Here is a 21,676-nt window from a genome sequence, read left to right as displayed (position 1 = left end):
GGCCGCACATATATATATTAAAGTCACATGACACTTTCCGGACAGTCATACTTCCGTCAACTGAAACGACCTCTATAATAACCCCCAGGTCCAGTGTGTCGAGAGGAAATAATATCGTTTGTGGAATGGAATGTTAATTTTGTTCACGTTCCACTGATCACACTCTCAACAAAGCGTATGACAAGTATTTTTAATGAAAAATTCCAAAAAAAAAAAAAAACCCACACACATTTTTTCTCCAACTACGAAATAATTAGTACTACTAAATAGAGGAAAGCAAATAACTCATTTTTGCTCTCTTTTATTAAAAAAAAAAAATAGAGATAGTAAATTTTGTGCTGGAAAAAAATAAATTTACTCTACACGAGATATATGTATATGAAGAGTTTAAAATCGAAGCAGACGTCTTGAAATAAATAATTCTGGCTGTACTGCGCAAATCGACACGAGACGAATACTGAAGAAATTTTTTTTCGGCGAGTCAGGAAAAACTCGTATTTTCCAATTTCTTTTTCTTAATTCATGAAAACGGAGATAGCACTTTCATCGTCTGCTACTCGACTTTCTGGGCACTTTTCAAATAGATCGAGATTCCATAACAGAGTTTATCCATTATCTTTATGTAATGCATTTTTTTGGGATAAAAAAAAAATCAATATCATATAATGCTGAATAAGTAATATATAGATTCTGTAGTCTCGATTTTTTGAACATAAATTACGATTCACAATTTCAATTTTCATTGCAGTTCTCGTACGCTGAGAAAAAATTTATTTGATTCAAATAATCGGTTACTTGACTTCAAATATTTTTTTTAAACCAAGTAATTTTTTATTTAAATTAAATAAATTTTATTTAATCCAAGTGTATTTGAAAGAAATACTATTTTAATTGACTCAAATTATTTAATACAGGTAAATAATTACTTAATATAAATAAATAATTACTTAATGCACATAAATAATCACCCAATACAAATTATTTATTTAATAACAGTCAAGTAACCGATTATTTGAATCAAATAAATTTTTTTATTTTTTAAAAGTAAACCTTATTTTCTACATTCGCTTAATTTATAAAAAAAAGTGACTTACACATAAAAAACAGCAAACTACAGTCGCCAATAATACTTCTTTGCTTACCTGAAACAAAAAAGAAAAATTTTCATTAAAGCAAAAAATATTTGAAACGAAAATACTAGAAATATTTTTAATATTACAATTTTGTTGTTGTTATTTGTTGACAATTAAAGAAACGATCTTGGAAATATATAAACTAATGCACACAGTAAATATTAAGATGCTAAAAAATAGTGCAGGCGCTATATATGCGTCCTCTTGGCAAAGTTGATTGCCGTTTTATGTCCTTTGGCAAATCAGAATACCCTCTTTGCTCAAACTTGAAAAGCACCTACTTTATAAGTCATCCTCAAAAGTCTGAAGCCGTCTCATTTAACGTTAAGATTTTTTCCTTTTTTTTTTTTTTTTGCAACTCAAAGCGATTAATCACAATCTGACGTTGCCACTCGCGTGATACGCTTCTTTACGGGCCAAGTGCTTGAGTAAAACTTTCCTCTGGCGTTAAAGAGTTTTTCCTAAAGACCATTACCTCAAATATACGTGAACACTCTATCAATACTGCAAGACAGTTTTAAGATTGACCTAATTTACATGAAAAAAAAAACTTAACATCAAAAATTCCATAACTTGATTTATATAAAAAAAATTTTCTATTCCATATATTTTCCAATATTTTTCTTTATAAAAATATTGTATATTTTATATATAAAATCTAATATAATGGAAAACGAGAAATAAAAGAAATTCGAAATATTACAATAACAAGGTGATTTATTTTTCATATATTTAATATAATTAGTGGGTAAAAGACATATAGAAAATTTTCCATATAAAATCGGAAAGGTATATTGTTTGAAAATATGGATATTTCCCTATTACGAATACAGTTCATGTCAATATAACTGCCACACATGAACAGCAAGCAATATAAGGGTTAATAGAATTTTCCCCGTGGATACAATATTTATATATGTGTACCTATACTCGCGGTGATAGTGGCGGTTTTCTTATCACTTGTCTCTATATATCCAACGTCGTTATACACAGTAAAATTGATATACGTTTTGCCCCAGAGAAATCGACTTCAATGTTATTTACTTCGTTACTTTTCAAAAACCTGTTATGATTTACTCGAAACCGAGTTGCTCGGGTAATGGATACCCTAAAATTCAAAAAAAAAAAAACTCCACTTAACAACGTGACCACAAAATAAACTCACTTTTCAAACCACAAACAAAAAAAGCCTTTCGATTCTCCATTTTATAAAATATAATTATAACCGATATTTTACAAATTTACTATTTTAGAATTAACTAATTAAAATATACATTTTTGCCACATTTATAAAAAAAAATATTCTACACTAATAAATATCAATAATTTGTGATAATTAAAAAAAGAAATAATTGTGCAAACACGGGTATATATTTTTTAATTGCCAGTATCAGTGTATAGAGATTGGTGACGTGAGAACGCACCAGAGAAGAAACTCATAATAAAATAATTGTTTCATATTTTCACACGCAACAATGATTCATTACAAATCATCTTGGGAAAAAAGAAGAGAGTACACATAATTTTTGTGTTAAAAAAAAAAGAAAAAACAAAGGTTTGTTTCAGATAATTATTGCAATTCAAAAGGTTGAAATATATATATCAACGATAACACGGTCTCGTTCATTACACACGAGGGAAATATAGATCTCGTTAGATCATCAATTTTTAATAAACCATCGCGTTATAAATAAAGAACCTGTTAAATTTTATTATAATTATTATTATTAAATAATATAGTACTAAAAAAGCATCAATTTAGTAAAATAAGATTAAAATTATAGGAAAATATATATCTATTTAAGCTTTCGATGCATTTTGTGCTTTACGTGAATGCCATTAGCAAGTGCGTTCGGTGTTTCCTTAATAAGGCGCTCAGGATGCGTCCCTCGTTCTCTAATAGTCTAATAGATCGTAGTCCTGGCGCGGTTCCAGATTCACCGTTTGTTCCTTTCTTGGTTATTCGGCAAGTGGTACGAATTTAGTACCTGAGGAAAGTACTCTATGCGCGCTCGAAGGCACTCAAAGGATCGTTCGACAATTCAACTTCTTTACTAATTGCCGACATTCATCGGGGAAAAGAGAGAGAAGAGAGAGAGAAGAGAGAGAGGACACATTTTAAATCCGATTCCGGACGTTCTATTTTCCATCTTCACTCCCTTCATTGTTCCAATCACTTCTCCTATATACATACATATAGGCCTATATCAATAGAATCACGCTCTAATTCATCTGGCAATTCTCCTCAAATTCTCCGATCAAAGGGAATCTAAATGCTCTGCATCTCCCTATACCTCCACCTCACTCAATGGATTACAATACTATAACACTATCTAAGCGATCTCAAACAATAAGCATCATACAATGAGAAAAATATGCTATTAAATCAACAGCATTTCTGACAATGGTATATAAAAATTATTCATTCAAAAAGCAAAAATTTATAAAATATTTTATATAGCATTTGAATCAATAATTTTTAAATCTTTGTCAGAAGTATCAAAATTCATTAATTTGGTATCCAAAAATTAAACGGAAATAATTCTTTTTTCCTATATAGAATAAAACAATAATATTATAACCACTTGCGTTATTGATCAAGCACTTCTTGATGGGATGGAAAAATCTATTAACCTGAAAAAGCCAAGTTTATTCGATATTGAAGATTCAATCGGTATATAATGGCTCTCGACAGTAACAACGTTTACATTCAGATTGCTTGATAAACTGTTGAAACTCTTCAAAAGTAAAATCGATCCTCCATTTTAGTATATATATAACATATGTATATATCGTATATACGCGAGCAACTTTTTGTATATGCGATAACATTCCGTTTCTCTTAAATACAATGCCAGTTTCACTATAGCCCTCATTTAAATAATATCCTTAGACCCAAAAAAAGAAATAAAAAATTTACCAAATTAATGCCGTTTTTTCTCCACAATTGATCCATAATCAAATTTTAAAATCATTTGTATGCTCTATAGACAAAACTGTGTTCGATATTAAACCTAATAGAGGATACAACATCGATAACGCCTTTTACCTACAATTAATAGTTATTGAATGCCATTAAACATCAGTAGCATCCGTTAATATCACTGTATCAAACCCTTAATTACATCTCTATTGCGTATATACTCTCTGTAATGATACAAATAATGCACCTCTTCATTTCACGTCGAGCACAGCTGATGCTGCGTATACACTGAGAAAAATAATATGCTATTGAATCAATAGTATTTCTGCCAAAGGTATAAAAATTATTGATTCAAAAGCGCTATACTATTGAATCTATAAAATATTTTACAAATTTTATAGCATATGCTTTAGAATCAATCATTTTTATACCTTTGGCAGAAATGCTGTTGATTTAATAGCATATTTTTCTCAGTGTACATATGCTCCACAAGAAAAGCAACGTGGCAAAAATTTTCAGTTTCTAATTTTGGTAATTGAATATTCACAAAGATCAACTTTTTACTAAAAACTACTGCGTTGGTCTCCATTCAAAAATAGAAACTGATTTCGTTTCTTTATTTTACATCCGTTTCATTAATGTCGATAAAATTACACAAGGCCCTTACGGATTTATTTATTTTTATTCACAACTATACTTATTGTATCGAAACGTGAATACAATTAAACGATAATAAATCCGTAAAGGCCTTGTAAAATTTTATTTCAATCAACCGAAATTGATTTTGATTTTACAAAATTAACAAAGTAGTTCCACTCTTTTCTTTATTTTCTGTTCCAGTCGTTCTTAGTTAGCGATACTAACGCTCTTGCGGAGAAACTGTTGCAACTCAGGTGAGAGAAATTATTATAAATGGCGGACGAATTTAATAAATTCAAAAGAACTGCGTAGATCTATTTACTGTTTAGCAGACGAAAAAGGTGAAAATTTGAGTGGCAACATAGAGGTAATCGCTAAAAAAAACTACGATGATAGAAAAATCATCATTCTACGGAAAATGGGAGCTGCTTCATGTTAAAAATAAACGTTCAATCAGGCTAAAACTATCACTATAAAATTTTTTTACCTTCTTCTTCTTAAATAAAGTTATTAATCTCTTCAATCAGACAATTGCTTCAATAAAATTTCTATAATCTTTAGTTTTCTATACAAAATTCTCTTAAAATTTTTCCCTTATCAAATTTTTATCTATTTGTTCTCAGTTTCGTTTTAGGTGCACATTTCTGTCACCCCTTCTATAGTTTCTAGGTGAATAGCAAGTCAGAGAGAGAGAGAGAGAGATGAAATAGAATGCAGGAGTAAAAGCGCCAAATGTCTTTGTTTGCTCGAGTGAAGCGCACAGCAACCATGAGGACAGATTGCATACGATACGAGTCGTTTCTCTCTCAGTATATATATATTCTACTTCAACATTCTCCAGTTTCTCGATATATACACTCACTTTTTGACATAAAACTTGCACGATATCATTCACACGCATATATATACGCGTTATCCATTCACGCATATATATATAAATGTTGTTCTTCAACTTCCGCTTTACTCTTTTCTTTAATAAATCCTCCCCCTTCACTCCCTTTTTTTTCACAATTCCTCTCGCGCGTATATTTAAATAAAGCCTTATACGCGCGATATTATAAACTTTTGTGGAGTAAAGATACTATCGCGCACTGATTGCGATGCTAGACGTTGGAGTTATTAACAACACACTCGATGCAAGATATTTCTCTCCTGCATTATATTTCTTTTTTTTTTTTTTTTTTTGTTCATATACATGTTCACAGCTTTCATGGTTACGAGATTTTTTTCTTTTTTATTTGCAAGAGGGAGATTTTACTTGCACGGGTGAATGAGTCAGACCTTCCAAGAGGAAGTGATTTTATTGATTATCATGCTACTCAGATTCTTTATGAGCTATATTGAAAACAGATAGAGAGAGAGAGAAAACTAGAAAGAAAGAAAATGATCGTTTAAATTAACGATATCATCATTATCATAAGTGTTGAAATCATCGTTCATGCTATATAAACTTTCATACTTTTTTCAATCAGAAACCGTTAAGTCAATTTGCAATTTTAGTTTTTATTCAAAAGGATTGTATATACAAAATTCACATAAAATTTGATGGTTTATTTAGATATTTTTATTCCCTATATCCTCTTGTGGAAAAAAGAAGAGCTATACCGAAGATGTGGAGCTCATTTACAAGTTTACGAAAACCTATATAGATGAAAAGCGAATTCCATACGAAAGCTGTGACTACTACTACTACTACTATGTGAAAATGGAGATGGTTTTTCGTCTTTCGAATTGGAAAAAAGGGATAGAAAAAAAAATATATATACATAAAGTGACGAAACGGTGAGAATGTGACACCCCTCTGCATTTTCCGCTAGAAAACATGCAGGACAGATGTCAAAATAAAGTACCAACTTTTGTGAATAAAGTGCAAATATCTTCCTATGATAATTTTTTTATATGCACGGTGTGCACACAACATATTTCCTTATATTTACCAAATTTATAGATCTCGTACATGTCAATATAAAAAAAAAAAGTACATTTGAATTTATTTTAACAGATTCATTCAAATTTCCTCCATATTTTCTGATTTACAAATTTTTGTATTTATATATGTGGCGTCTAGCAATTTTTTTTTTTTTTTTTTTTCGAAATTTGAATTACCATACGCGCCACAAACTGGCACACATTTTTCTGCGGAAGTGTCGGTGGGTGTCGATAAAGCGATGTACGCGAGTGCATTGTGTTTTGCGATTTGTAGAGGAACATTTCGAATATATATAGAGAGAGAGCGGTATACCAAAACCCAGTGAAGCCATAGGGCAACTGAGTTCGGCCAAATCGTAAAATGCAATGGAATTCAGACATTATAGTACACACATCATCCAACTATATTTAACCGCATTACGACTAGACAATGACTATTTTGAGAGAACATAAAATTTATCAATGAAATGAAAATAATAACGAAAAAAAAAATTATTTTAACGCAACAAAAGTTACACGGAAAAAAATGGAAAAAGGAATAAAGTAATTTTTACTATACTTTAAAAGTAAAACCTCACCGGTCCGCAGTTTCTGCGCATTTCAGGCAATTTTTACTCAAGAAATAGTAAAATTTACTCCTAAAATAATAAAAATTATTCCGGAAATAGTATAAATTTTATTATTTCTTGAGTCAAAATTGCTAGAAATGCGCAGAAACTGCGGACAGTTCAGAGATTTTACTTTAAAAGTATAGTAAAAATTACTTTATTCGTTTTTCCATTTTTCTCCGTGCGTTCTAAATTAAAAGAAAATAAAAAATACAACTAATGGAATGACAGCAACAGTTTTGTAATACTAGAAACAGAAAACAATAACGAAAATAATTGACATGACATACAAATAAAAAATATTTGTTTTGGAATATAATTGTTAAAATGAAATACTAAAGTTGCGTACTATAAAAGGTAGAGTTTTCAATGGCAAAACGATTGAGCCATGTCAAAAGGAGGAGAGAGAGAGAGAGAGACCAAAACTAAGAACTTGGGGAAAACTCTTTTGGAATTGTGCCAGCAGCGATTGTCGGAAATTTACAACGATTCTGATCCAAAGTCCAAACCTTTTTCAAAGACAAAATAGCAAAAGCAGCAGGATGATATTCTAACAGATGAGAACAGTCGAAAAAGAAAACCAACTCTTTTTCTCTCTTAAAATGATATTTTTTTTCATCATGATAATAATTATTATGCGAGAGAGGTAAAAATCTTAAAATGATATTCCAATAATTTTCTAACCACCAATTTTCCAATATATGACATTTTATAATCTTTATTCTCAATTTCACGCTCACGATTTAAAATTCAGAATCTTATTAAACTCTCATATCCGGATATTATATGCACGTGAAAACAATTGCTCTTTCTCTCATCGCGCGCACACACTTTTATACTGCGAATAAAGAAGTTGAATTTTAAATTTTCCATATGACAAAAAAAACGAAATCGTCACAGCCGTCGCTGATATATAACTGAAAAAATTTTTACTACTCAAAACGAGGGAAGAAAAAAAAATTTCAATTCAATAAAAAAAAATAAATAAATTACGTGAATAAACAGAAAATATAAATTTGATATTTCAATTAGCTTAAGGTTGATCGTTTGAGGTTCCAGACATGAAAGGGATAGAATGAAGTGTAAACAAAAATAACTGCATTGCTGGCGGCAGTCTAGCTACTAGATTGTATATGTATATATATATATAGATGTGTGTGAAAGTACAATTTCAATGAGTTACGCTTTTTCCCAGGCAGATTTGACAGTCCTATTGTTTCACCTCGAATTTTGGTCGCGTATATTGACAATGTGTCACATTCAAAGTTCGAGGAGAGATACAAATATGTCAAAAAAATTGTGCGATACTAAAAAACTTGTTTCGTTGCTGAGAAACTCGTTATTGATACGTGTTGTTCAACTCCCCTCCGTGTTCTCTACAAACACTATTTGCATATATACAAAAAAAAAAAACTTCAACTTTTCAGATTGGTTTTTCACATATCTGGACATATATATATATATAGATTACAGATTTCATTAAAAGAGAAAAATTTTTAATTGAAAGAAATATTTTTCCAAAAACATAAATTCCGTAAATTAAAATAACAAAAAGCTTTCCTTAATCTCTTGCATTATATATATATATGTTATTTGATGTGGTTGAGATATTTTCCTCAAAATTGAAGTATGCTGAACCTCCTTGCAAAGCACATAGTTTTCAGATACTCTAAATTCCAATCCTAGTATAAACAGAGAGAGAGAGAGAGAGATAGTTAAATATTTGTCGGTTGATATCTAACGAATTTATAAGATGCGTGAGATGTAATATCAAAATGCATATTAAAATTTTCCACTGAAAATTCGTATCAAATATACATTTTTTTATATATATAGTAGAAGAAAATCAATTTTGATGATTTCATTTGACAGAAAATTATATTAAAATTAACTAGAAACGGGTTTAACTATATATATATAAGAGAAGAACACATTTATAGTCCAATCTTGTTTAGGTCGTCAGACACTGAACCGGATAAATTGCAACAGGAATGGAATAACAATTGCAGCAAAAGTAGCTATATACCTTTCCTCTCTGCAATAAGAGGGGGGGGAGAGAGGAAAACCTGTCGATAAATACTGTTCAGTTCACTTAGCAAGTAATGAATTAAGCCACACCCATTCTTTATATACAAAAGAGATGGTACACACATATTTTCAGAAAAAAGTCGAAAAAATAAAATGATAATTTACAAAAATTATAATTTCAACTCGCATGAGAAAAATAATGTATATATTCGAAAAAAAGGAATTTAAGGAAAAATTTTAAAATCGAAACAAAATGTTATGCTTTAATTAAAAAATTTGATACCAATTAAAAAGAGAAGTCGCCAAGCTATTGCATTTACGACTATTGACTACCCACGTTGTTGTAAACATCACCACACAGAGACGATAAAACTTTTACTGAAAGTAATCAAGTCGCCTGACTCGAAATTGCCCTCGTACAGAGGATTTATCCACTTCAGTCATCTTCGTCAACTTAATGGACAACAAAAATCTTCCAAGAAAAGATAAATTTATATCTTTTAATCGTTAAAATCAACTTTTGTCATATCGCGCAATTTTTTTTTTTTTAAACTGAATCACAACAGACTTCCGCTATAAAATATTGCTTCCATCAAAGGAGAGCTATAATAAGCTCATTCACAATCATCAACAGTATAGGCGACATGTAAGGTCATGTATACGCATTTTCCTCGATAGGCACGAGCGTCCCTTATATATTTTACACCTATACAATTCATTCAAGCGTGACTTCGAGTTTAGAATTTTTATTTTCATGAGAAGCAATTATCATAATCATGATTTCCGCCAACGTATATATATAATAATAATAATAGCCTCAATAAGATACATATAAAAAAAAGAACGCTAATTCGAGAAAAAAAATACATATTTTTTACTAAAATATATTTTTCCGAGGAAAATACGCGGGGATAATGTATTCGTTTCTTTAAAGGTAAAGAGTCCACCAAGCGTTTATTCTACAAAAGGATTGGAATAAGAATGCTATAGGTACATTTCTCAAGCGCTATATACGAGAAAGATGAAAGAAAAAGACGATGAGACGTTGCTGCTGATGGTGAGAATCCACCTCTTGTATCTGTTCTTCAGGACGCGATATGATCTTCAAAGAGAGCTATATAAGATTTTATGCAAATTCTTACCAAACCTACTCTATATATATATATCATATATTGAAAAAGACAATTTTTTGCCACAGCAGCGAATATTGAAAAATAATTTTCTATCAACAGCTTATCCAATATTTGTATCAATCTGCTATATATAAGTTTTTCTCAAAGCTTCAATATAGAATAAAAAAAAAATCGCTCTCTCTTTAAGAAAATATACATATGGAACAAATTTTCCTATTACATTTTTAACAATTTACGATCTAAAATATAGAGAAGTTTCTTTGAATTATTAATATTATATTTTGCTCAAGAAAAATTATTTGAAAATTATGACACAAAACAAATGAAAAAAAAATTAATACGAACAAAGCAATTTCGAATAAATCCAAATTGTGTAATAATATTATTGCCGAACACGATTATTCACTATACTGACAATGACTACATAAGTCTACGTAATTAATAAATCATTCAGATTACAAATCTAATATGTAATCCTTTCTAACTGCCTTTCTAACTTCGAAACTATAACGTCAAAACTTATCTCTTACAATAGGAAATGAATCAGTGAAATTAAAAAAAAAAGCGAATTGAAAGAGAAATTACTCAGCTTCTGAACAAAACAGTTTCTAAAAAAGTACCATTATAAAAATTAAATAAAGAAAAAAGGAAATTTTTTATAAATTTTTTTTATATATATAATATTACACTATAAAGGTGACCATGGTTCATGAAATGCAAGTACATCTTAACATATCATGGAATTAAGGAGAAGATATAACCCTTTACACAGGTGTGCAATACTGTGACTCAATTACCTTAACTTCCACCGGATAATACCGGCAGGTGAGCCATATAAGAAGCCTTGAACTTACAAAGATATAACGCGATGTGGTCTAGGGATAAGACTTTATCAATTACGCTCAATTAACCCTTATTAACCCATTATCACAAATTCAATTTTCAAAATTTTTTATAACGAGTCTCGCCAAATAAATACTTATTTTACAATATAAAAATTGTTATAAAAAAGAATTTCCAAACTTTTTTGTTTTCAAAATATATAATAAATACAATGAAAGAATTTCCAACCTTTTTTTTCCAAATATATAATAAATACAAAAAAAGAATTTCCCACGTATAAAATTTCCCTCAATTCTAAAATTTATTTCCTAATAAATGTAATTTAAAAAAAAATTTTTTTGGAAAGTAACTTTTCTTTTTCAAAAGAAAATATAATGGAATCTGTCAACGTATTATAGATATAACTAAAAAGCACACTAAGTATTTTACGAGCAAAAATGCTTTTGAACACCTCAAGAATGCAACACCGACCCAATATCTCCGGTAATATCCTTCCTTTTTGAATACTACTAGGCGGATAATTTTTTTTTTGACTTTTTATATAGCGTTTCATGCAGCATTCAATAGAAATGTGAACAGGAAACCATAAACATCCCCAATGCACACTGTCAAACACCCATTTCATCTGAGACCTAGTTAGTGTATTGTGAAATCGTTTGACACTAAGAAATCTTAATTGATTGACGCTACTGTATGGCTTTAGTAAATAAATTGCCACCAGAAATCCAATAACAATTATTCTGATAAAACAACAATTACAAAATAATTGTATTCGTATGATTTCGTATATATATCAAATTTAACTAACAATCAAAATAAACATTAATTAATTATTATTTATTAATTAAGCTTCAGCCTTTCGGCCCAGAAGTCGACTTGGTTTAATACAAAATTAAAAATATATATTAAACATTATTGTAAAATTTGGTTTAATGGCTTTTTATAGGACAAGTAAAAGATATTAAGAAACATTTTTATCGTTTCGGAATCGGTACCGATTCCCTCATCAGAATTTATTTCATCTAAAAGAGTAATGTTACAATTAGAACTAACAAGTATGTTCTGATTTTAATAACAAAAAGATTTAAAAAATTTTAAATTACTACATAAACAATATTCTTTTCAGAAATGATCCTTTATTTGATTCACAACTATTCTTAAAATTTAATTCCTCAGAATTAATTGGTATGTATTTTTCTTTTTTTGAATTTATAACCTTAAAATAGTTCTAATTGTAACATTACTCTTTTAGATGAAATAAATTCTGATGAGGGAATCGGTACCGATTCCGAAACGTTAAAGATGTTTCTTAATATCTTTTACTTGTCCTATAAAAAGCCATTAAACCAAATTTTACTATATTTATAATTAATATTAAAGATTAATTAATTTACCTGAATTTAAAAATCCCATTATTTATTATAGTTCGTAAAAAATTAATAATTACTAAAAATTGTCAGAACCTATAATATAAAAAATTCAAACATGAGAATTTTACAAATTTTTTTTGTCTCTATATTCAATTCACTTTTCTTTCATGGCTAATATTAAACATGGAGATTTAAAAAAACAATATATTCATACATGAGTATGAGAGAAAAAGTTGTAAACTAAAAGGTGCGCTTTAAGAGCAAATTACGATCTTTATACGACTACAATAGAGTGAATTTATATATATACAGTATCAAAAAAGTTATCTAAAAATGATCTCTAAAAGATTAAAAAAAAAATTTTTTATTCAATGATTGAAATTATTATATTAAAAACAATTAAAATTCGTTTTAATAATAAAAAGATAATACAGAATTTATAAAAATCGAGACTCAAAATGTTATAATAAACCTGGAAGCTTTCCAAAATGGAAAGCATCCAAAATTCTGCTCTCATATCGAATATTATATCGTTAATGTTTTTTTAATTGTTAAGTGATATAAACAATTAAATTCAAACTTCAATATTTAAAAAATTATATTTATAGGCGGGAAAAAAAATTATTCCAAATGACAATCTATCAGGAAACAGAAATAGAGAAACAATATAGAGAAATTCATTAATCAAAATAGAAATTAGTTCCGCGCCACTGAAAATTATTATCAAAAAGGAACACGAAATTCCAACTGCGGGTATTCAATCAACCTAATTTTCTATTATACTCACTAAGATAAATCCGAAGTTAATCGTTTTGACCTCATAAGTCTTGCCACATAGCAATTTAAACCTATGTTATACACCTCCTAACACCACATGTGCAACGAATCGGTAGAAAATAATTTATTTACTACACATTTAATGGAAGATTCTTATTCGTCAAAATTATACTTTGATTTTATAAATAAATCACTTTGAATTCAATTATAATATAAATACGGTTTAACACTTAATAAAGTTCTTAAAATTTCACATTGGATTAAAAAGCAAACTTTAATTTTGATCTATTCTTAACTTCAAGTTTATATTAAAAAAACTGGTTATTCCAGCTTCAATATTGCAAGCTTTATACCCTGTTATTCAGATATATATATTTCTCTAGAATAGATTGATGTATCTGACAGCTAATGCTTATCAGAAACTGGAACAACCAGTCTTGAAACGTGTTTCCCAAAGAAAAGAAATGTTGGGTAAATATCTACAATTTTCAAGCAATCAGAACGAATTGTATAAACTTTGAAGTCAGACAAATTATAACAAGTTTTGATATATTGATGCGAAGTTATGAATAAAACTGACAATTATATTTAAAAAAAAAAAAAAGTTTAGAAAGAAAAATTTAAATTTGTGATTTAAAAATAAATAAACCTTTTCTCAAAGATCTACTGTATTTAAAAAAAAAATTATTCACTAAAACGATTTTGGAAATCCAAATACTACCTATAGTAAATTATTTTACTAAAAGATTGTGGTTTAAGACAAACTGGGTAGCCAGTTTGTTTTTGTCATAAAGTACCCAACCCGGTTGTTTTATCTCATAAACCCTGGGATGAAACACCATTGGAACGGAGGTACAGAGGACATACTTGCACGTATTAACCGGGCCGTTAAACTTGGTTTAATGGTCCAGGAACGTGACTATCCTGATAGCACAAGTAATAGACTTTCCACAATTGAAATTAATGAAGGTCGCAAAAGATCTTACCTTTAACAACAGGAGTAGAACAGAAGATGACCAGGAACAGCAACTTCATTTTCAGCAGCACAGATCTAGATCCTATTTGTCCCTCCATGGTTGTTGATTTTCAATAAACACTTTCAAATTATTTTCCGTAATCACTTGTAATACACGCGGAGCACTAAATCACAATAAATTAAAAATTGTCCATTTAAAATAATCGACACATTTAACACTTGACTCCAACGAATAAAATAAAACTCGATTGATAAGCGAAACACTCCACGAACTTTATTTTTTAATTCTAACCTCAAATGTGAAAAAAAAATTTTATAATCCCGTTATAATAATTGTTCCTGTTTTACATAAATCACAGTTTTTTTTTTTTTAATTCACTGATGAGAATCCCTAATTTTACAACACAAACAAACTTCGAATGTAAACAAAAACCCACATGACAAGAGTTTCATCTCATTATCCCTTAATTGGATGTTCGATATTGATCGTCATCCACAAATATTAAAGTCCAACTTGTTCAATTAAAAAAGTGTCACAATCTTCAATTCTTAATCCATTTTGTTGCACGCACTGTATTGAAATTCTAGGCCCATTGAAATCCAAAATTCACAAATCCAGGAGATGAACGCGTTTCACGGATGGTCGAGCGCGCAAGTCAGGTTCGTGAGTCAATGACACTGGACTGGTAGCATGCAGGTTTATATGTAACGTTTACTACCGGCGACAAAACACCCACTAACTCACGTCATGAGAGACATAACCTGCCACGACATTCCGGATTTTCGGGATAATACTCTCAATCCCGCCGGTACCGTCCATCAACCGGGCTTTTGATCGCGCGCGCGGTCCTGAGGCCAATAAAACAAAAGCTCGTTTACGCCCGATTGGAAAATCTACTTTTCTTCTCCAATTCTCAGGATCGATTAAAGTTCACGTGCTCGGTCAACCTCATCTCTCTCGTGCTTACCAAAGAGGAAGAGATGAGATGACAGTTAAAGTCCCTTGCTATATAACACACGCCCCAATCACGCGACTTTTGCATCTAAACATTCAACGATCCTTAGTTTCATATTCAAAGAAATGCAATTGCATTTCTTTCGACACTTAACACGTCACAATATACCGTAAATATTTCACCAAATAATCACACTACAATCAATTAATCCTTATCGTATTGTCACACCGCGAGGTTATATTAGAATTATTAAATTTTGACATATAAAAAACTGATAACTCTACCGCAAACCGTAAACTATATTTTTAAACAATATATTGAATTTAACGGCATTCGTAATTCTGCTCGATAAAGACTTACACGCATGTACGCGGCTCACTCGGGAGTGCTCGAGAGTAAAGTGAACTGCCGGTGAAAGGGAGGGTAAGAGGCCTCTGCCCCCGCAGAGATCGGCGGAAAGAACCGAATAACACCGAAGTTGAACGACGCACGGCCGAGCAGCATCCCGACCCGTGCCCAACCCCCTGGACCAGCAGCACGGAACACCGAGCCGGTGACGCCGACGCTCTCTGCCCTACCTCTATCCACGACATAAACACTTCTCTTTTCTGCGACCGACCCAGGCTCCCGGTCATGAGATTTGATCGCACTTATTGTTTCTTCCTCTATACCCTTTCTAGATCGTACTGTTAACAGGCATCGGATTTTCACAAATGGCTTATTTAGAAAATATTACAGTCACTTTATACTCTACAGTTATTTTATGCAATATACTAAAAAAAATACGTTATACACTAAAACTTGTCGAACAAAAAATGCAAAAAATTCCCACTAATTTGCTTTTTATGGTTATGTTCCTTTTGCGAATTTTCGATTTATTTCCAGGAAAATATTATACTAATGCAAATAATGAAAGAAAACACGAACTAAATGCTTTAGGATACTAAAAATTTATAAAAGGATTTTGGTATATTAAACTTTTTTTCACAAAGCTGTTTGGCGCGCGTCACACTTTAGCGAAAAATTCCGACTAATCCCGCTTGCAAAGCTTTTTTATGGTTATGTTCGTATCCATGAACCTCGTTTTTTGAATTTTCGATTTATTTCCGGAAAATATTAAACTAATGCAAATAATGGAAGAAAACACGAACTAGATGCTTTAGAATATTGAAAATTTATAATGGATTTGCTAAAATAGGGAATATTGAACTTTTTTTCACGAAGCTGTTTGGCGCGCGGCACACTTTTATCAAATTTTCGGTTTTTTTCGGAAAATATTCAATTTGCAGCACAATTTATATTATATCATTGAAGAAAACACGAATTACCTACTTCGGAACACTGAAATTTAACTGAAACTCGCGAAAATACAATAAAAAGCAACAATTGTTCACTGAGCGTCATTTACTTGAATGTGACTTTTTGGCGGTTATGGCGCACTCACACCTTTTTTGGCTGCCTGCCTGCCTGCAGGTTACCATGGCAACGCACGAGTGTGAGTGAGACAGAAAATTTGAATATTCAAATTTTTAAATTTTCTGTCGCACTCACTCTCATGCGTTGCCATGGTAACCTGCAGGCAGCCAAAAAGGTGTGAGAGCGCCTTTACTCTATTAATGTTAGTTTTTTCACTCGACCAATGAGAAATTATTAACTATTATGCAAGAAAAATATCATTGGTGGACAAGTTAAGCAACAAAGTTTAGGTAATTTCCACCCACTTCCGGTTGAATTGTATTGTAGGTTTCTATAAATTTCACTAGGTGGCGCTGTTAATTACAACAAAAAAAAGTGGAGTACTGGTCAATAACATTTGTCAATATAATCACATTTTATTAAATTTCCAATCGATTTATATAATATTCTTTGCACTGAGACGAAAATTTGCCATTACTTTCACTGGAATAAATATTTAAATTGAAATCAACTTATTTGAAAATAGCAAATTGTTGTCTTTTAACAACGCAACTAGAAAACATAACCTTAAAAATAATTTATAATGGAATATTATTCTTTCAAAGATTTAATAATAATCAAAAGAAGATCCAATTTATAATATATTATAATTTAAGCAAACGAGAAAAAAAATAGTGAGTATATATTTCTTTATTTTAATTTTGAAACGAGACCAAATCATAAAAGAACGTCGTAAAGAATGCGACGCTATTTCATGTCGATCGAAAAGTGGTAGTTTGGTTTTCACGATTATTCTCGAATAATTATAATATAATATTTATTTTATTGCAGAATATATTAAATATTTTTTTAATTAAGATCATTTTTCAAATTCATTATTTTCTTAATTGTAAATATCCATCAATTCCAAACTATAAAATCTCGCTTTTATCAATAAATTATTCATTTACATTTTCAAATAATGAAAAAAAAAAATAATTATTTAAAAGCAGATGTTTGGAAATCCAACGCAAATATCATTATCACATTCACCAACTTGATTAAAAGATAAAAGAGTCCATTAATTGAGAGAAATACCTCAATTATTGGTATAATTGATAGTATATATTTATATATTGGGTAAATTTCATTTTAAGAAAAATAGAAATATTTAATTGAAAATAACAAGAATATTTTTTATTAATATAATTTTTTTTCTAATACATATATATAGATTAATTCGACACAAAACTTTTTTTTTTTTTTTTTGAAAAGCGCTTTGAAATTTAATAATACATATCGGTGAAATTATGCGTGAGACGAAAATTATTTTTCTAAAGCTTAAATAAAAGACAATAAAATAATGAGAACCAGTTGTAGCAGAGCTAGCGAAGTCAAAGAGAAAATAAATATTCATTCTTACATTTAAAAAGGCTTAGGGGCATAGTGAAATTGAACACTTTCATTTCAATAATATTTTTGATATATATAAATTTTTTTTTTTTGTCTCAACCCGAAGGCTTTTTTGAAAAATAAAACTGTTCTGCCACCTCTAGATGAGAATAAAAATATTAATCTAAATTGCTATAAGAAAAAATTGAAAAGTAGAACAACTTGGATAATTAAATTTAAATAATTAAAATTGGTAGTAAAAAATATAAATTAAAATTAATCTAAAATTTTGGCAAAAAAAAAAAGATAAACATGTAAATAATGAATCTGTTGTTCTACCTTTAATTGAAAATATCTAAATTAAATATTTTTTTCTATTTATCGCAGTCGTCTTTGATTGGAATAATTTAATTTCCACATTCAGTCACACTTTTATTAATAATGGAATTTATTGAGTTTCAGATCCTTCACTGGGTTCTTCTGGCTCTGGTTCTGGTTCAGGTTCGGGCTCAGGTTCTGGTTCAGGCTCTGGTTCGGGCTCAGGTTCTGGCTCGGGTTCGGGCTCTGGTTCTGGCTCGGGTTCCGGTTCTGGCTCTGGTTCGGGCTCAGGTTCTGGTTCTGGCTCGGGTTCCGGTTCTGGCTCAGGTTCTGGTTCGGGCTCTGGTTCGGGTTCTGGTTCTGGCTCGGGTTCCGGTTCTGGCTCAGGTTCTGGTTCGGGTTCTGGCTCTGGTTCGGGCTCTGGTTCAGGTTCTGGCTCGGGTTCCGGCTCTGGTTCTGGCTCAGGTTCCGGTTGTTGTTCACTGGAATTTGCACCCCCACTCGAATTAGATCCTTCTCCGGAATTGTCACCTCCACTCGTATTAGATCCTTCACCGGAATTAGAAACTTCTCCAGAATTAGAACCCCCTCCATTTCCAGCGCCTTCAGAACTTGAATTGGATCCTTCTCCAGAATTTGAACCTTCTCCATTTCCGGCGCCTTCGGAACTTGAATTGGATCCTTCTCCAGAATTTGCACCTCCTCCATTGCCATTGCCTTCGGAGCTTGAATTGGATCCTTCTCCAGAATTTGCACCACCTCCATTGCCATTGCCTTCGGAGCTTGAATTTGAACCATCTCCACCTGAATTTGATCCCTCACCTGAACTGGGATTTTCACCTGAATTATTAGGCGTTTCTTGTGATCCTTCAGACGATGTTCCACCATTTGATTCAGAACTGTCTGGCGCTGCCTCAGTTGTTGTTGTTGTTGATGTTGTTTTGATTTTAGTACAACGTCCAGCCCATGGATTACATATAAATGGCTTGCAACACTGGTCCGGACCATTACACTATAAATTAATAAATAAATTCTTGTATTAAATGTCGTATGTGACCGCAACGGTTTTAATTATTTGCATCTAGATTCCACTAAACTCCGCAGGCTTAAGTGGTGTATATCCAAACCGCTTTACCGCATACGCGGCGGTCGCTCTGATGTGATATCATCATTTATATATTAGAGAAGCAATTTTAATTTTTCTTTTCAATTTAATTACTATTTTTTAGCTATTATTGATTGTATTAATAATTCTAAAAATTTTATAATTGTAAATTAATTCTTTTAATTTCAAATTTAAAATTCAACTATTTTTTGAAACTTACAATAAAGCCAGGCGGTCTACATTTCCAATCCCATGGATTAGGTGGCCAATCCCATGGTCCAGCAGGGACAGCGTTAACTGCTATCACAAATGTCAAAAGACACAGTATAGCAACAACTTTCATCTTGTTTTTTTTTCTAAAAATTAAATTTCAAATTAGCTGAATTTAATATATAAATTATATTTTAATGAAACACTTGTATCAAAAAATTATACTTTTTTTGTAATACACACTTTTGTTACTATGCTTTATTAATAAATGTTATTTTCTTTGTAGATTTCGTTATGACTGATTGGATTAGTTGTGGGCTCCAGTTTATATATCTGATTGAAGAAGAAATCAGGTGACTAATAGATTCATTACTGCACTTTTTTTGCACCTTGGATGATAACAGCTTGATTAAAGATTGGCCTTTAGTTGTTATTATTATGTGGAAATCAATTTCTCTAGAATCGCTAACATGGTAAATAAATCTCTGGAATACGCAGTTTTTTTTCGAGAAATATCTTTGACAACAATATATTTTCCTGATTTCATTTTTATTGATTTTTCTCACAGATTTTCAGTACGAGTATAAATTTTTCTGATATATCACAATATAATGAAATATATATTTTTTTAAAATAATATTTTTATTTATCATTAAGAAAAATTTTATTAACTCATTTTTTTATTTTATTATTTTAATAAATTTATTTTTTCATTGATCAAATTAATTAAATTCTTGTGTATTAAATTATTTTACAATTTAGACGTTAAGGTATATAGTAATATTAAAATCTTAAATCCTTGTTTATGAATCAAAAATCCCAAAGGGTTATTAGAAAAGGGAAAGAAAAAATATTAAAAAATTTTTTATTTACGATAAAAAAAAAATATTGGCTTCTTGAAAAAGATCACATAACTTGTTTACAATTAATCATCGATATGAGTGTCAAGTAGCCCTTAAACCAGTTTTCTTCCACTTGACGTAAGCGCACTTTTCTCGAGGTTAACATTAGATTATCAATTATTATTATTACAGAATCTTCTTAGAATTGATTACTAATACCTTATCGAACTAAAAAAGAATTTATTAATCAATATTTTCCACATTATTTACCAAATTTATAATTATATATTTAGATTTTGCTATAAATTTTGTAAATTTTTAATTTTACGCTTTATTAATTTTTGTAATTTAAATTCCTATAGGTAATTAATTTTAATCTGTTATTTAATTATATTTTTTCTCTAATTTGTGTAAATGTAATTAATTTTTTAAATTCATTTACAGGTAAATAATGTACCTCCCCTTAAAGTGCAAGGTTCAGGACTGTGCATAAATCTTGGAATATGAGCTTAAAAATACAAATTTGAGAAAAGGCGTAAAGGCAGTTGATTGTCGTTCAAATCCATTCCATGTTTTCCCGAAAATAGTTCAAGTGAAACAACTGGAAAGAAGGTATGGAATAAGGATCTCCTATAAGGAGAACGTAGAGTCGAGGGTGTCACAAGCGAGAAACAGGTGGAAGGCTAATGCCCGGAAACGCCTTGTGCACTTCCTACTAAGCGTGGGAATTTAATTAAAACGGCAGCAACGATCACGGCAAGGTAAACTTTTAATTCGTTATACTAATGCATCTTGATGAATAACGAAAATATATCTTAAGATTTTTTTCTTTTTTTCGGGGGTGAAGAGGGTTCAAGAAAAGTGTTTTAAAATAGATTTTAATTAATTAAATTTGGATAGTAATTCTTGTACATATGTTTTTTGCAGCGGTTATTAAAATTTTAATGATGCCTTAATTTTCAGTTTACTGAAATTAAATTATTTAATTTAAATTCATATGTCTTTGTATATAAGAAAATTTTACATATTCGTTTTTTTTATATAATAATTTTATTACTGTCATTTTAAAAAGGAGTTTAAATTTTAATTAAATATTTTC

At 30.3% G+C, this 21,676-nt stretch overlaps 1 protein-coding gene across 4 annotated transcripts in view; it reads right to left on the bottom strand.

Moving 5' to 3' along the window:
* Window positions 1-17,880: 17,880 nt before the first annotated feature.
* LOC127284505 (merozoite surface antigen 2-like) overlaps window positions 17,881-21,676 on the bottom strand; it is a 51,321-nt gene continuing 47,525 nt past the window's right edge. The window contains exons 1-4 of one of the 4 annotated variants that reach the window (XM_051309962.1): window positions 19,979-20,138; window positions 19,746-19,881; window positions 19,180-19,432; window positions 17,881-19,122 (exon numbers count right to left, since the gene is read on the bottom strand). In XM_051309962.1, the coding sequence (XP_051165919.1) occupies window positions 18,551-19,122; window positions 19,180-19,432; window positions 19,746-19,868 (948 nt within the window). In that variant the 5' untranslated portion in view covers window positions 19,869-19,881; window positions 19,979-20,138 and the 3' untranslated portion in view covers window positions 17,881-18,550. Of the gene's footprint in view, window positions 19,433-19,745; window positions 19,905-19,976; window positions 20,139-21,676 lie in introns of those variants that run through there. The other 3 variants (XM_051309959.1, XM_051309960.1, XM_051309961.1) reach the window with 3 other exon arrangements.

This window comes from Leptopilina boulardi, unplaced genomic scaffold (genome assembly GCF_019393585.1).
Source record: "Leptopilina boulardi isolate dan_hultmark-lab unplaced genomic scaffold, ZJU_Lbou_2.1 LbouV2_325, whole genome shotgun sequence".
In the NCBI taxonomy this organism is placed as follows: Eukaryota; Metazoa; Arthropoda; class Insecta; order Hymenoptera; family Figitidae; genus Leptopilina; species Leptopilina boulardi.
This window is presented reverse-complemented; position numbering and strand designations above follow the sequence as displayed.